We start from the raw sequence: 18,310 nt of genomic DNA on the forward strand, positions 1-18,310 counted from the left end.
GCTATATACTACGTGTGTTGGGCTGCTATATACTACATGGGCTGCGCTGCTATATACTACGTGTGCTGGGCTGCTATATACTACGTGTGCTGGGCTGCTATATACTACGTGTGCTGGGCTGCTATATACTACGTGTGCTGGGCTGCTATATACTACGTGTGCTGGGCTGCTATATACTACGTGTGCTGGGCTGCTATTACTACGTGGGCTGGGCTGCTATATACTACGTGGGCTGGGCTGCTATATACTACGTGGGCTGGGCTGCTATATACTACGTGGGCTGGGCTGCTATATACTACGTGGGCTGTGTTATATACTACGTGGGCAGTGTTATATACTACATGGCTGTGTTTATATGCGATCATGAATCGTGGTATGTGTTAAAGAGGGGGCCCACAGACTCTTTCGCCCGGGGCCCTCAAAAACCTGGAGCCGGCCCTGATACTATATATAGGAGGAGATGACATACAGGTATATACTATATACAGGGGAGATGACACACAGCAGGTATATACTATATACAGGGGAGATGACATACAGGTATATACTATATACAGGAGATGACATACAGGTGTATACTATATATAAGGGAGATGACAAACATGTATATACTGAGGTGAAAATGAGAGGTGTGAGGTGAAAATGAAAATATGTGAGTGCAAAATGAGAGGAGTGAGGGAAAAATGACAGATGTGAGGTCGAAATGACAAGTGTTAGGGGGGAATGAGAGGAGTGAGGGGGAAAATAAGAGGAGTGAGGGAGAAAATGAGAGATGTGAGGGGGAAAATGAAAGATGTGATGGGGAAAATGAGAGGCGTGATGGGAAAATAAGAGAAGTGAGGTGCTATAACTAACCACAGATATTTACTATGCCCAGGCAACGCCGGGCTCTTCAGCTAGTATATATATATACACACATACATATATACATATATACACACATTACATGAGATACAGGGCTGCGGTATATAGACAAAACAGGAGACGCAGGGCTGCAGTATACACACATCACAGGAGAACCAGGGCTGCAGTATATACACATCCCAGGAGACGCAGGGCTGCAGTATATACATCACAGTCAAATCCTCTATAATTTGTAAAGCGCTGCGGAATATGTTGGCGCTATATAAATAAAAATTATTATTATTATTATTATCACAGGAAACATCGGGCTGTGGTATATACATCACAGGAGAGACAGGGCTGTGGTATATACATCACAGGAGACACAGGGATGTGGTATATACAGTTGTGGCCAAAAGTATTGACACCCCTGCAATTCTGTCAGATAATACTCAGTTTCTTCCTGAAAATGATTGCAATCACAAATTCTTTGGTATTATTATCTTCATGTAATTTGTCTTAAACGAAAAAACACAAGAGAGAATGAAGCAAAAAGCAAAACATTGATCATTTCACACAAAACTCCAAAAATGGGCCAGACAAAAGTATTGGCACCCTCAGCCTAATACTTGGTTGCACAACCTTTAGCCAAAATAACTGCGACCAACCGCTTCCGGTAACCATCAATGAGTTTCTTACAATGCTCTGCCAAAGAAGAATGGTCTAAAATTCCAGCAAACTGCTCCAGGTCCCTGATATTTGAAGGGTGCCTTCTCCAAACTGCCATTTTTAGATCTCTCCACAGGTGTTCTATGGGATTCAGGTCAGGACTCATTGCTGGCCACCTTAGAAGTCTCCAGTGCTTTCTCTCAAACCATTTTCTAGTGCTTTTTGAAGTGTGATTTGGGTCATTGTCCTGCTGGAATCCCCATGACCTCTGAGGGAGACCCAGCTTTCTCACACTGGGCCCTACATTATGCTGCATAATTTGTTGGTAGTCTTCAGACTTCATAATACCATGCACACGGTCAAGCAGTCCAGTGCCAGAGGCAGCAAAGCAACCCCAAAACATCAGGGAACTTCCGCCATGTTTGACTCTAGGGACCGTGTTCTTTTCTTTGAATGCCTCTTTTTTCTCCTGTAAACTATGTTGATGCCTTTGCCCAAAAAGCTCTACTTTTGTCTCCTCTGACCAGAGAATATTCTTCCAAAACATTTTAGGCTTTTTCAGGTAAATTTTGGCAAACTCCAGCCTGGCTTTTTTTTTGTCTCGGGGTAAGAAGTGGGGTCTTCCTGGGTCTCCTACCATACAGTCCCTTTTCATTCAGACGCCGACGGATAGTACGGGTTGACACTGTTGTACCCTCGGACTGCAGGGCAACTTAAACTTGTTGGATGTTAGTCGAGGTTCTTTATCCAACATCCGCACAATCTTGCGTTGAAATCTCTTGTCAATTTTTCTTTTCCGTCCACATCTAGGGAGGTTAGCCACAGTGCCATGGGCTTTAAACTTCTTGATGACACTGCTCACGGTAGACACAGGAACATTCAGGTCTTTGGAGATGGACTTGTAGCCTTGAGATTGCTCATGCTTCCTCACAATTTGGTTTCTCAAGTCCTCAGACAGATCTTTGGTCTTCTTTCTTTTCTCCATGCTCAATGTGGTTCACACAAGGACACAGGACAGAGGTTGAGTCAACTTTAATCCATGTCAACTGGCTGCGAGTGTGATTTAGTTATTGCCAACACCTGTTAGGTGCCACAGGTAAGTTACAGGTGCTGTTAATTACACAAATTAGAGAAGTATCACATGATTTTTCGAACAGTGCCAATACTTTTGTCCACCCCCTTTTTTTATGTTTGGTGTGGAATTATATCCAATTTGGCTTTAGGACAATTCTTTTTGTGTTTTTTCATTTAAGACAAATTAAATGAAGATAATAAAAACAAAGAATTTGTGATTGCAATCATTTTCAGGAAGAAACTGAGTATTATCTGACAGAATTGCAGGGGTGTCAATACTTTTGGCCACAACTGTACATCACAGGAGATACAGGGGTGCGGTATATACATCCCAGGAGATACGGGGCTGCGGTATATACATCACAGGAGGCACAGGCCTGCGGTATATACAACACAGGAGACACATAGCTGTGGTATATACATGCCTGGAGATAGGGGGCTGCGGTATATAAATCCCAGGAGACACAGGGCTGCGGTATATACATCACAGGAGATGCCAGGGCTGCCGTATATACATCACAGGAGACCTGAGGCTGCCGCCGCTTTCTTCTTCTGTGGGATGGGAGTACGGAAACTGCCCATACAGTATGTCCTGGCAGTGGCCAGCAAGAGGACGTAATCATTCATTGCTCTTGCCGCAATGTTCAGTAGTGAAAGCTGAGTGCACATGTTCGCAGAGCAGGAAGAAATTATAAGGCTGGAGGCCTTCAGAACGCAGCTGCCGGCCTGAACACTATGGTCCCCGGGAATCTACCCTTGGGGGCTGCAGAAAAAGTAATCATTTGCGGCCTGAGGATCCCCACCTATGATTTAGAGGTATGCTTTGGGTCCTTGTCATGCTGAAAGTTGGAACTTCTTTTCAGCAGGGGCCTGAAGGTTTTCTTGCAAAATTGATTTATATTTTGAACTGTTCATAACTCCCCAGTTTCAGCTACCGAAAAACAGTCCCAAAGCACAATGCTGCGTCACCATACTTCTCTGTGGGTGTGGTGTTGTTCTGGTTTGGAATTTACACCAAACATACTTTTTGGAAATATGGACAAAAAGTTCAACCTTTCCCATATGTTTTTGGCAGATTTGATATAGGTTTTGGCAAAACATAGGCAGGCTTGGATGTTTTTTCTTTAATATACCATAGATGGTGAAGCTGAGAATTTGCAGGAAAAAAAATCTTCTAATTAAGTAACAGTATGTCCCCAGGACCAGAACGCTTCCAGTATCTCTGTGTATGCTCATTATATGCATGCGTGGTGCAGACGGATCAATGAGAAGCCATGCCATCCACAAGATGGCAGTGCACTTCCAAAAAATAAGTACACAAATCAAGGGTTCGTAAAAAAAAAAAAAGTGGATTTTGCCTTTAAGGGTATGTGTCCACGTTCAGGATTGCATCAGGATTTGGTCAGGATTTTTCATCAGTATTTGTAAGCCAAAACCAGGAGTGGAACAATTAGAGGAAAAGTATAATAGAAACATATGCTCCACTTTTGCATTTATCACCCACTCCTGGTTTTGGCTTACAAATACTGATGAAAAATCCTGACCAAATCCTGATGCAATCCTGAGCGTGGACACATACCCTTAAAGAAACATGTCAGCTTTCTACGCTTAGTTACGGTTTGTATTCTGGAATAAACAATCTTTCTGGAGCATCTTTGCTTAGATCTCTGATTCATGCTATTTCTCAGGTACTCAAACTAATCTTTTTTTAAATAAATAAACTAGGTATTATACCCCTTAGGAGATGTAGGGACACTTGATAACAGGAATGTTAACACTTAGTATTCATAGATGATGAGGGCGTATAAGAGGAAGAGCACAAAATATAATTGAAAATGTTATATAGAACTGTTGCTTAATGGGGAACATTGATAAAAGATGTTAGGAGAGCCAGGGGGTTCTGTGTTATTACGAAACTTTGCACTGAAATTATAAACTGCTCTAATACATCTGCATTTACCTTCAGGACAATTCCCCCCTCGTTGCATTTAGCTCAATTTCACATGAAATACCCCTCAATAAAAGTCTGTAATCACTGTACTGGAGTTACCTGAGTTGCTGTGCCAAAGGCGTGACCAAAATCAATGCCAATCATTCCTCCAGTCTCCATATTGACCATGAAATTGCTCAGGTGGCGATCTCCAATGCCAAGGATCCAATGGCTTATACACAGCAAAGCGTGAGACCGGACAAAATGGGAGCGCAGAGCCAAAAATGCTTCAGGTGTTGCACTCATCTTAATAAAGGCCCTCCTGCAATGTATGTGAGAGATGTATTATTTACACATTACAGTCAGTAATGAGACAGAAGACCTCATGTCAAAAGACACCATGCAATCCCAAACACTTGGATACCTCCTACTCTAGGATACTCAACAGTTCTCGGTCGTCCTGCCAACTTAAACTATTGAACTATGTAGAATGTTCCAGAGTAATACAGAGAACACAGCAATATGTGTCGGGGATCTGAACAGCCAACAAAACTAGGATCTTTTCCCACCAAAACTTGTGTGCACCTCAACTACCTTGACCAATCTGACCGAAATCAAGAGAAGTACAGCTCAGTGATACTTCATTAAATAGCTTTTTTATATTGTATAGATATATAATACTAAAGAAAGTGTTCTTTAGCATATTTTTGAGAGAAAGGGGGACCACCGAAACATCAGTGATAAAGTGATGCAGGATGTAAGAAGTAGAGATAAGCTAACTAGATCAGGTCCCTGCTTATTCGGCAAGCTATAGCGCTTACCGAATAATCTGCAGAGGGAACCCGGATACCTGGAGTGCTCTGACGTCACAGCTGTTCGGCTCCGCAGCTGCATGTCTCTCGGCTGTTTCACTGTTGGGACACATGCATGGAGAGCCTGTGTGTCAGCCTCTCCATGCATGTGTCGTGAATGTCGCACAGCCGAAACACATGCGTCTGCGGAGCCGAACAGCTGTGACGTCAGAGCACTCCAGGTATCCGGGTTCCCTCTGCAGATTATTCGGTAAGCGCTATAGCTTGCCGAATAAGCAGGGAACAGAGCAAATTCGCTCATCTCTAGTAAGAAGGTATGATTTTATTTTATTACATTCACTGCTTTATATTTTTCCTGATGAGTCACTAAACTTTCACTATATGGTTTCTTCTTTGGCAAGCATTTTAATTGCCTGCAGATCAGTGAAGTCTCGAGACCCCCAACAATCGCTAAATAGACCCCTGAATAGTGCATATGACCCAAACCCCCACCAATCTGCAGACAATCAGGGCCCTCATTCCTCCTGGTATCTATTTTGAACTGTGATTTCTATTATGCTGTAATGTCTATTTTCTGTACAACTCCCCTCTATAATTTGTAAAGCGCTGCGGAATATGTTAGCGCTATATAAATAAAATTATTATTATTATTACTACGTTAACCCAATGCGCTTTTGGTTATTTATTTTTTTGCAGAATTTCTGCACCTACTCTTTAAATTGGGATACGTGCATTTTCTTAACATGCGTTTTCATCGCTGCATTTTTGTCTCTTTTTGTGTGTCAAGTTTTAAATAAAGCTGCTTTGTTTCTACTTCCAGTTATTTGGCTTTGATAAACTTAGATGCGGATTACATGTGTTTTTTTCCGTTTCCAAGGTGGAAACGCACTAAAACAAAAGTGCATTTATTTTTACCTGCAGATTTTTCTCATCTAATGCAAGTCTATGAGGAAAATCAGCAAAGAAAACTCAGCGTACCCACAAGAGGAAATCGATATGCTGCAAATTTTGAAATATGCACCACAGGTCAGTTGCACATTGAGCATGAGATTTCTATAAATCCCATCCACTTTGCTATAACTGTAAGACAATACATTTTTTATGCAGCAAAAATACACACCAAATGCTCGTTGTGGAAACATAGCTTTAAAATGCCAGCCAAAGATGAAAAAACACTGAAAGTTTACATTTTACATTTTCAGACAGATTCTCATTGGGACAGAAATACTGTAGAAAGGACTGAAATGACAATGCTTCATGAGCTGTATTCCATTTGTCACTGTGTATTACGCATGTTCGTTATTTCAACACAGCTGTCACAAAACTTAGCAAAATAGTATCACACTGAGACAAGGTGATTTTTTCATATACTAGAGACAGGATAGGGCCGTCCCAGTTGGGCACACCTTGTCGTGGTGGGATGGCTTTTACACTTATTTTAATAAAAAATTAACTAAGTATATTGTGTTATTTCCATGTACTATTACTATTTCCTTACTACAGGGTATAGGCTCATTTTGTTTTTTATTGAGTTTCATCTGTGAAATGACTACAGTGTAAACGTGCTGCTACACATTTCATATATGCTAACTTATGCTCTGGTTCATTTCTTGGTTTGGCTGTAGTTTCTTGTACTTTGTACAAATGGGTGTGGCTGCCCTTTTTTAGATAGCCATTTCATCTATCTACTGTATATAGTTTGCCCACGGCAGGTGTCTGAAGAGTTGAGCCTGTATCCTGCTTTGCCCTCCTGTTGGCCTCAAACCGGAGTTGTGTGCTCCAGACTCCTAAGCTTTGTACTGTTTGGAGTTCTGTTAATTAATCAGTAGGGACTCAGGATCTAAACACCAACCAATCTACAGCCAAAGGAAAAAAAAAACCCACAAAGTATACTAGACTGATTCTCGTGGGGATGGAAATACTGTAGAAAGAACTGAAATGACGATCTTCATAATCTTTATCCCACTTGTTACTGTGTATTATGCATAATAGTCACTTCAACACAGCTGTCACAAAACGTGGCAGAATTGTATCTTTAGTGGAGATGGATTAATAGCAGTTTAATAGATGGTTCTGTTGGACAAATGACCATGAAAATATGATCAAAGAATAAGTTCTACCACTAAAGACAATGACATATTTGTACATACTATGTAAATACTACACGTGTGTGTGTGTGTGTGTGTGTGTGTGTGTGTGTATATGTATATATATATATACACACACACACACATATGGAAATCAAAGTGTAAACCACCCCCTTTCCCTAGTTCAAAAAAAGAAGAAATATTTGGTGACAATTTATTAAATTAGACAACCTAAAAATAGCAGAAAATAAAATTATTGAAAAGCAAGAATTGCAGTTTTTCAATCATTGCAGTTTCTGCCAAAAATACAATTCTGGGGAGTAAAGGGTTCAAATTGTTGTATGAACCTCAAAATGGCATCATTTTGGTGTATCTTAATTTCATGTTATAGTGGTTACATTTTTGTGACTATCATGTAAAAACAACCTGATCAGTAATACCATAATCAAAATAACCTGGAGAATCAAATTGCCAGATAATTTTTACCACATAATGAATGTCGTAAAAATAATCCCCAAAAAGCAATTAAAGAATTTCCCACCATTTCACCCCACTTTAAGGTTTTACTATAAAAGCAGGAAATAAATCAAGCTCATCTCACAAACAACAAGCCCTTGTAAGGTTATGCTGATGGAGGAATTAAAATAGCTCGTGAAAGAAGAGCAGAAAAAAATGCACAAAAACAGAAAACTGCTCGGTCATGAAGGTGCGAAGAGCAACCACACAGCACCACTACTAATAGCATAAGTGAAAAAATAATATAATGAAAAGCACTCTCTCACAGTAACAGATAAGTACGGGAACTCTCCTTGCTTCCATTATAAGGCAAATGCATATAGACCAATATTTACACATGGATAAAAGTGGTCTTACCCCATTTATTCTATCCTGTTCGGGTCTACATGACAAATCCACCTGAAAAGGCGCTAAACACTGTGCTCCTTTTAAATGACTTCAGGTTTCCAAAGACGCAAACTGGTGAATAGAAGGGACCTGCCCGTTCCTCAGGTTTTTTCCGCTTGAAAATCACTCACTAGTTTATCCAATATAAGTTTAAAAAAAGCTGGTATATCAAAGAACTACTAAAAAAACACTTTAATACAAAAGACGCCGATGCACCCTGAAGAATCTTCCTCCTGAAAAAAGTTTTTTGCACATGTCTAAAAGATATCGTGTCCACATACCCTTAGAGACAGAGAAGGATCTGGCAGCCTACAATTGCCATCCAAGGAGTCAAAGTGTAAAATCTATTTCATTTATAAAATTTCTTATACTGTTCACAATTCTTACATAAAGTGACCATCCCAAAAAAGAGTAGCCTGAAAGGCAAGAGAAATGGCTTTCTTTGCTCACCTCAACAGATCTCCAGGAACAAGAGCTTCTCTTTCCTTGAATGAGCTGACAGCCGAATCACGGTTCGCGGAACTGTAGCAGAAATATTGGTCACGATTTACTATTATTTTTTTGAAAGGTAGAACTGACTACAAGCACATCCTCCTAGTACATGACATGTAAATATGTCTGTATGACTAAATGGACACTTTGCTGCCCTGTACCTGCTACTGTTTAAATGAAAGAAATTGAAGCGGTTCTGAAAATTAAAACAGAATGAATAATACAAATCCTCACAGTAAGTGTGCATCACTGATAGTAAATTGTATATGTATAGGCAAAGAAGGGACGTGGTAAAGATGGAAAAGGATGACGGTGTGAGTATATAACCTTTATGATGGTGTATTAGAAATATACACGTAAATAATTTAGGTTGGGGCTAAACCGCAATATGTGTCGCGTGACAGCAGTCATCAGAGCAGTCACTGAGAGATTAAAAAGATCAGTCGCATAACAGCACGTCTCAGACAAGTTGCACAGAGTTGTGATTTAGCTGTAAAAACATGGCCAAATTGCAGAGGGGTGACTGTCAAACAAAAAAAAAAAAAGTCATCCATGTAAAAGTAGTGGACAACCTCTTTACTAATAACGCTGTTTTAGAATGAATAAGGCAATGAGAAAAACCGTGTACCTAAAAAATAGAACAGCTATCAAAAGAACCCTTCAAAATATAACCATCTCTAATACTGGCCATATGCACCTACAATTAATACATCTACAAAAACAGTGTACGTGCTGAATACACGAATAAGGAAAATATACCCTTTCATCCAGGAAAAACACAGAGACAGAAAAACAGTGCAAAGAACATGAGATGGTCAAATGGTAAAAAAAAATCATTCACATTCATTCTCAATGAACATTATCGAAGTTAAATATCTAAAAGCAAAGTTGTGCAGTAAAATGAAAGCCCATCAGTATTCATAATATTAACCCCTTCATCACCGGAGCATGTTTCAGTTTTGCGTTTTCGTTTTTCGCTCCCCTCCTTCCCAGAGCCATAACTTTTATTTTTCCAGCAATATGGCCATGTGAGGGCTTATTTTTTGCGGGACGAATTAAACTTTTGAACGACACCATTGGTTTACCATGTCGTGTACTAGAAAACGGGAAACAAATTCCAAGTGCATTGAAATTGCAAAAAAAATGCAATCCCACACTTGTTTTTTGTTTGGCTTTATTGCCAAGTTCACTAAATGCTAAAAGGACAAAAAATTGCGCAATTTTTCAATACCCGTAGCGTCTCCATTTTTCATGATCTCGGGTTGGGTGACAGCTTATTTTTTGCATGCCGAGCTGACGTTTTTAATGATACCATTGTGGTGCAGTTATGTTCTTTTGATTGCCCGTTATTGCATTTTAATGCAATGTCGCGGCTACCAAAAAAGCGTAATTCTGGCATTTTTAATTTTTTTTTATCACTACGCCTTTTAGCAATCAGGCTATTTCTTTTTTTTTTTTTTATTGATAGATCGGGCGATTCTGAACACAGCAATACCAAATATGTATAGGTTTTTTTTTTTTATTGTTGTATTTTGAACGGGGCAAAAGGGGAGTGATTTAAACTTTTATACTTTGTTTAGTTTTTTATATTTTTAAAAACATTTTTTTTTTTTTTTTTTTTTTTTTTTTTTTTACTTTTGCCGTGCTTCAATAGTCTTCATAGGAGACTAGAAGCTGGCACAACTTGATCGGCTCTGCTACAGAGGCGATGTTTAGATCGCCTCTATGAAGCTGAATTGCTGAGTTGCTATGAGCGCCGACCACTAGGTGGCACTCATAGCAATCTGGCACACACAACCATAGAGGTATCAAGGAGACCTCTGGTTGTAATGCTGACGCACAGATGACCCCTGATCATGTGACTGGGGGGCCACCGGTGTGCGTATTTCCATCCGGAAGCGCTTGTTAAATGCCGCTGTCAAACTTTGACAGCGGCATTTAACTAGTTAACAGGCGCGGGTGGATCGTGATTCCACCTGCGCCTATTGCAGGCACATGTCAGCTGTTCAAAACAGCTGACATGTCCCGGCTTTGATGTGGGCTCATCGCCAGAGTCCCCATCAAAGCGGGCGATACTGACATCAGCGTACTAACACATCCGATGTCAGTAAGGGGTTAAAGACCAAGTGGTCAGAGAAAAGCATAGGTGTCAAGTGAACAAGAAAAAAAAGGTGAAAAAGAGGAAATAGTAGGGTATATGAAAAGAACCCCAATGGTCCAAAAAACTTAAAGGGACTCTGTCACCTGAATTTGGAGGGAACGATTTTCAGCCATAGGGGCGGGGTTTTCGGGTGTTTGATTCACCCTTTCGTTACCCGCTGGCTGCAATATTGGATTGAAGTTCATTCTCTGTCCTCCGTAGTACATGCCTGCACAAGGCAATCTTGCCTTACGCAGGCGTGTACTATGGAGGACAGAGAATGAACTTCAATCCAATATTGCAGCCAGCGGGTAAGGAAAGGGCGAATCAAACACCCAAAAGCCCCGCCCCTATGGCTGAAAATTGTTCCCTCCAAATTCAGGTGACAGAGTCCCTTTAAAAATAAAATAAGTAATGATTGAGAAAACAGTCATACAATAACCTGCTCACTTGCCAAAAACATCTGACATGTGTTTTCTCAACAGCTTTGTAAAAGTGTAAAAATTAAAAATGTAACTAAATATAAGATAAAGCAACTTACACATAGGAGTCAATGTGTTGTTGTGGATTTCCAATCATGCTTTTCTTGTCCAGCCAGGCATTGTAATGCTTATCGGGACTATTCCTTCTGCAAAACCAAATATAAAGATAACTATTGTTTTTTACTGACCAGCATGTGTTTTTAGATCTATAGTAATACACAACAGTTTTTTTTGTTTCTACATCAAAAATAGCAGTCTGTTCATCACAAAAATTTCTAGTAATATTTACTAGTTTCACGAGTGCATGAACATGGGGATGGCAATAATGGAAAGCTGCTAATTGTAGATTGATACAAGCTATAAGGAAAAAGGGGAGACACGAGAGGTGGATGGTAACAATTGCTTTCGTTGTTCGGACCAGCCATAGTGTAAGGCTCGGGTGTTCATGTAAAGCTGCATGAACCAGTTAACAGCCTAAGTATGTAACAGTACAGACAAAGAGGGCTAATTAACTGCATAAAGCGTATGAGAACATGATGATAGAGGATGAAATGCTGCAACAAATTAAAAAGGCAGTAAATAATAATAGGGTCTTTATCATTGGGGATTTTAACCATCCACACATTCAATGGGACACAGAATGTTTTGGTTTTGGTAGAAGCTGTAAGTTTTTAACCACAGTTCAGGACAATTACCGCTCTCATCTGGTAGAGGAACCAACAAGGGGATTTAATCTGCTGGATCTGGTCCTGTCAAATAGACCAGATACAATTTCAGATCTGCAGATCAGGAAGCATTTGGGATACAGTGACCATAATATGGCAAGTTTGAATGTTATATTTAATAAAACATTTCAAAGGGTAAATGCAAAAACCTGAAACATTAGGAAAGCTAATTTCAACAAATTAAGGGAAGAGCTTAATCGTGTAGGCTGGGACCATGTCATGGTAACTGGGGATACTGACCATAAATGGGGCATGTTTACGGAAATACTAGAATCATGGATAAATAAGACAATACGAAGTTTAATAAGACAAAAACAAAGGGCATTCAAAATCTTGAAGGCTGAGAATACAGAAAGTGCATTTCATGAGTATAAAGATCTCAATAAAAAAAAAAAGTAAAAAAAAAAAAAAAAATCAAGCTAACAAAGTTAGCTACTGAAACACAAATCGTCAGCGACATAACAGAAATCCCTAAACAAATATAAATACATGAATACGAAAAATAAAAATAAACTGATTGTATCGGCCCCTTAAAAAATAATAAGATAATTATAAAGGACAAAGAAAAGGCTGAGATATTAAACTGGCACTTTTCATCCATGTTCATCAATGAACTGACTATTCCAGGGATCATTCAACAAGGTAAAAATCAAAGTTCACCACCTGATGTAACTAATATAATACAAGAAGTACTTCTGAGCAAATTAAACATTGACAAATCCCCCAGCCCAGATAGCATTCATCCACAGGTATTGAGAGAATTGAAGGACCGCTGTATCTCATATTCTTAGACTTGTAACAGGGGTGGTACCACAGGATTCGAGGATGGCTCATGTGGTACCAATATTTAAGAAAGGTAAGAGGGTGGATCCAGGTAACTACCATCTGGTAAGTCTCACATCAGTAGTGTGCAAAGAGGGCATTATAAGAGATGATCTGCAGAAATATATTGAAGAGAATAATATAATAACTGACAACCAGCACGAATTCATGAAGGATAAGTCGTACCTAAACAACATGTAGAGTTTCAATGAGGATGTTGGTAATGAGGCTTATGTGATTTATTTGGACTTTGCAAAGGCATTTGATACTTTCCACATAACAGCCACATACTGAAGCTACAGAAGACGGGACTAAAGGAAGCTATATGCAGATGGGTAAGGAATTGGATAAATGACAGTAAACAAAGAGTTGTCATAAATGGTACGTTCTCTAAATAAGATATAGTCAGCAGTGAGGACCGCGGGGATCTGTGCTTGGACCGATTCCTTTTAACCTCTTTATTAATGACCGCGTGGATAGGATTGAGAGTAAAGTGTCAGTCTTTGCTGATGACACCAAACTGTAGGATACTAAAAACTGACCTTGATATTACAATATTGCAAAATGATCTGGATAAGATGTCTGAATGGGCAAACACGTGTAAAATGACGTTTAACCCCTTCACCACCTTGGGTTTTTCTTTTTGAGTTTCCGTTTTTTGCTCCCCTTTTCAGAGCCATAACTTTTTTATTTTTCAGTCAATATGGCTACGTGAGGGTTTTTTGTGTGATGAGCTGTACTTTTGAACGACACCATTGGTTTTGGAAAATGGGAAAAAATTCAAAGTAGGGTGAAATTGCAAAAAAGTGCAATTCCACAATTGTTTTATGTTTTATGTTTGTTTTTTTTTTTTGTTTTTTTACCATGTTCACTAAATGCTATAACTGACCCACCATCATGATTCTCCAGGTCATAATGAGTTCGTAGATACCAAGCATGTATAGGTTCTTTTTTATTTAAGTGGAGGGGAAAAGAAACAAACAAAAAAAAAATCGCCATTTTCCGAGACCCATAGTGTCTCCATTTTTCAAGGTCTTGGGCTGGGTCAGGGCTTATTTTTTGGGTGCCGAGCTGACATTTTTATATCATTTTAATGCAATGCTACGACGACCGAAAAAAAAACAATTTTGGCATTTGGATTTTTTTTCTCACTATGCAGTTTTCGAATCGGACTAATTCTTTCATATATTGAGAGATTGGGCGATTCTAAAAGGGGAGATACCAAATATGTGCATTTTTTGAATGGAGAAAATGGAGGGTGATTTGAACTTTTATATTTGTTTATTTTCTTAATATTTTTAAAAACATTTTTTTTTCTTTTTACTTGCAATTTTTGTCACAAAACAGCCCATCATCATTTTCTAACTAGACTCCTGAAGATGCAATAGAAATGATGATGTTTTGGGGCCTGGTCCTTCACATGGGGATACTGAGAGCCAGAACTTCGGCAATATTGGTGTGTTGACGTTTCATATAACACTCCAGTGTTCTGAATTGCCATGACCGGTAAACGTTTTGTGGCCATCCAAACATTGTTGCATTATAATGATAATGCACGGTGTCCTCCCCGAGGTAACCCCCAACTTTGACCGTCTTTTCAAAGTTCGATCGGTCATTGAGCACTTCAGAGAAAAGTTTGCTAAAAGGACATCTGCGTGGATGAGTCCTTAAAGGGAACCTGTCACCTGAATTTGGCGGAACCAGTTTTGGGTCATATGGGCGGGGTTTTCGAGTGTTTGATTCACCCTTTCCTTACCCGCTGGCTGCATGCTGGCTGCAATATTGGATTGAAGTTCATTCTCTGTCCTCCATAGTACACGCTTGCGTAAGGCAAGATTGCCTTGAGCAGGCGTGTACTCCGGAGGACAGAGAATGAACTTCAATCCAATATTGCGGCCAGCATGCAGCCAGCGGGTAAGAAAAGGGTGAATCAAACACCTGAAAACCCCGCCCCTATGACCCAAAACTGGTCCCGCCAAATTCAGGTGACAGGTTCCCTTTAATACATTTCAAGGGGAGGCTTAAATTCTGGCAATACCTTCCAGTAAGAGGACCAGGCACAGAATTAAGCTGTACAAACTGTGTGAGAGTACCTCAGTACACCCACAAGTTTAGGGTTTATGAAATCAAGGATTCTGGATTGAACACCATGAATGCCCCCTGTTCTGTGAGTGAGAGGGAAAATTGAGTGGGATTTGGTGCACCCACTGCTGGATCAAGATTATCACCTCTATGTAGATAACATTTATACCAGTGTCCCACTGTTCAAATTCCTCTCTGCGCGAGCTATCGTGTACGATATATCCTCTGATATAAGCATTATAGGGTTAGATACAAAATTCTGACGGGTTTAGAAATGATAGTAAAAATATTAAACTTTTCATTACACAGTAATTTGGGGTCATGAAGTGAATGCATGAAATGTATACAATAGATTGTTAGTATAATGCGCCAGTCATTATTATCTGTAATACCCGTGGAAGTCTGTTCTCTCTTGTTTCGTCAAAGTGCTTAAAATAAAGTCTTTTAATGTGTTTGTGTTCTCCAGCCATTCAATTATGCCTATTCTGAAAAAGAAGAGACATGATAATGTTAACAGTAGAATTGCAGTGTTTTCACATAAAAGCCAGGAGATCTTTATGTACCAGGTAACAACGTAGAGAAGTCCATACCGTGTGGTCATAGGAATAACTTGATAAGTCTTCAATTGCATATATCTCTGCTTGCAAGCAGCATCCTGGGAAAGGATAATATTCATGATGTCAAACAGTTGCTCAATCCGCTGGTCCTGGCGTAAATCTTCACCACCTTTGACAAGAAATGGGTAATCTCTCTCGTCATTTCCACGGATAATAATCTTCCTGGGTTTTCTTATGGATGACATAACTTTTACCTTTGATAAATAATATAAGCACAATTACGAAAAAACCCACATTACTGCACAACGCACCAATCGACACATCGATAGATCACCAGTGGGACTGCAAGAAAGCCCAATATTTATCCCAATTCACAAATTACAGAGAATCGGTAGACTAAATGATAACTTCAATTCTGCTACATTTGTGCACAAAAAAGTGTTTTATCTATATTTAGTTTAAAGCAAAATAAGAAAATAGTCCAAAATAATTAATTTCTACTCCATGTGGTGACTCCATACCCGCTCATCAAATCCACAGATCTTTATGTGATACTCTGGCAATGGCTTGCTTTTACCGTCATACTGACCTGGAACAAAAATTTGGATATATTGATATATTCTGTAAATATTAATTACAATTTCTAAAAATAATAATAACAATTTTTTTATATATATATATATATAAAAGATATATTGTTTATAGATCTCAAATACTGACCAGGAATTTCAAGATCATCTCTAGAAAACTCTGGCTTGAAAGCACTCATCCATGGCGAATATTCCTTTAAATTTCCTGGCTCCTTCTCTGCTTTTATTTTATCCAATAGTGGTGCTAAGCTTTTAGTGAATGCATTAGCTTTCATCTCACTAAGGGGTGAGCCATCTTTTCCACAAACTCTGTCAAACTCCTTTGAATATTTCTGAAATACAGTGTATAACAATTACCATGTCATAATGACCACCTCAAAAACCAAAGAAACATGGCAAGGGGGGTGCTAGGAATTTAATAAGAAATGTTTGGTGGATTATGTAATCATTGTATAGAGAACACATAAATCGGGTAAACACACATGGCCCGCAAGGCAGCTTCTTATCGCAGCCAGGGACGGATTATAATGAGGGCAGTCTGCACTAGCGCCTGGGAAATCCAGGGAGGCCTATGGCCATATTGATCTTATTACGGTATCTTTCAACCACCATTGGCTGAACACATCATTGAGCAGGAAGAATTCCTGCAGCTCCGCTGTCAGCAGTAGCCAGGCACTATGTGGCTGCAGGAAGCCATTCTCAGCTTCCTGCCCAGTGCTTCCTTTATAATTTAGTCAGTGCAATGACGTCTTTGTGCCGGTTACATCATTCAGCAGATACTGTACAAGAAGAGACCAATGCTATGAAATGAAGCACTGCTGTGGGGATGGTCTGGAGAAGTGTTTATTCTTTTTTTTTTTTTTTTTTAGATCAGTAGAATAATTAGTTTACACGTCGTCATACAGTGCCTATATAATCCAATTATTCATTCAATGACATTCAAATAACCACCATACTGTGTCCCCCCCACAGTGTGCATTACAATAAAACCATACCCATAGTGACACAGGAATTACTCTTAGACAATAAGGGTACCGTCACACAGTGCAATTTTGATCGCTACGACGGCACGATTCGTGACGTTCCAGCGATGCATTTACGATATCTCTGTGTCTGACACGCTACTGCGATCCGGATCCCCGCTGAGAATCGTACGTCGTAGCAGATCGTTTGAAACTTTCTTTCGTCGTCTAGTGTCCCGCTGTGGCGGCATGATTGCATTGTGTGACACAGGTTGTATACGATGTGTGCACAGTAACCAACGGCTTCTACATCGCAAATACGTCATGAAATTATCGCTCCAGCGCCGTGTATTGCAACGTGTGACCGCAGTATACGACGCTGGAGCGATACTTATATGACGCTGCAACGTCACGAATCGTGCCGTCGTAGCGATGAAAATGGCACTGTGTGACGGTACCCTTAGTCAAACACATTATCCTACTACCCAGACTGGTGGTAATCATAATTTACAGGATCAGTAAATAAAAGACATCTCTACTCAACTCCTCCGAAACCACAGCTGAGCACCTAACCCAGTCTCCCTACACTTTACCAATGACCCCCCTCTTGGTATAAATCCTTTTTACCATTAAGGTCGTAGAGTTGAGAGCCTGGACCACTTCTACACCGGAAGGTCTGGTTGCCAGCCAGTGTGTGGCTATAGATTTTATAGCCTGATAGAGTATTTTGGCAATAGCTAACCGTACCTGGGGAGATCCTCCCACTTTCCCCATTAATTCTAACACACAGGATTTCACACTAAGCGTGATTTGAATATTAAACACTTCTATTATTAATCTACCAATCCCAATGCCAGTATCTCCAGGAAAAATTCTCCCCCCTTCCCAAGTATTTTAATGCTAATGATCCTGCTTCCTGGGCCTCCTCTAAGGCTCAGCCTCGGAAGTGCTAAAACTGGGAAGCTAAGTAGTAACCCCCATATTTGAGGCAAATCTAACTACCTCTGAATTTTTTGGTAATTGCAGTTTTTCCAGTTTTATTCTGGGAGTCCCTCTTTTACACACCAAATCTCTACGATGTTGAACATTTTCCCAAACCAGTATTTAGGAATCCAGATATGTGAGTTATGCACAATGTAC

General features: G+C 39.8%; 1 protein-coding gene across 1 annotated transcript in view; it reads right to left on the reverse strand.

The window, feature by feature from the left end:
• PRKDC (protein kinase, DNA-activated, catalytic subunit) overlaps nucleotides 1–18,310 on the reverse strand; it is a 384,813-nt gene that overhangs the window by 17,016 nt on the left and 349,487 nt on the right. Inside the window, exons 77-83 of the mRNA XM_077270465.1 lie at nucleotides 16,339–16,540; nucleotides 16,140–16,207; nucleotides 15,652–15,872; nucleotides 15,454–15,546; nucleotides 11,492–11,578; nucleotides 8,769–8,840; nucleotides 4,637–4,838 (exon numbers count right to left, since the gene is read on the reverse strand). Coding sequence (XP_077126580.1) covers nucleotides 4,637–4,838; nucleotides 8,769–8,840; nucleotides 11,492–11,578; nucleotides 15,454–15,546; nucleotides 15,652–15,872; nucleotides 16,140–16,207; nucleotides 16,339–16,540 — 945 coding nt within the window. The remainder of the gene's footprint in view (nucleotides 1–4,636; nucleotides 4,839–8,768; nucleotides 8,841–11,491; nucleotides 11,579–15,453; nucleotides 15,547–15,651; nucleotides 15,873–16,139; nucleotides 16,208–16,338; nucleotides 16,541–18,310) is intronic.

The sequence above is a fragment of the Ranitomeya variabilis genome, chromosome 6, assembly GCF_051348905.1.
Source record: "Ranitomeya variabilis isolate aRanVar5 chromosome 6, aRanVar5.hap1, whole genome shotgun sequence".
Taxonomy (NCBI): Eukaryota; Metazoa; Chordata; class Amphibia; order Anura; family Dendrobatidae; genus Ranitomeya; species Ranitomeya variabilis.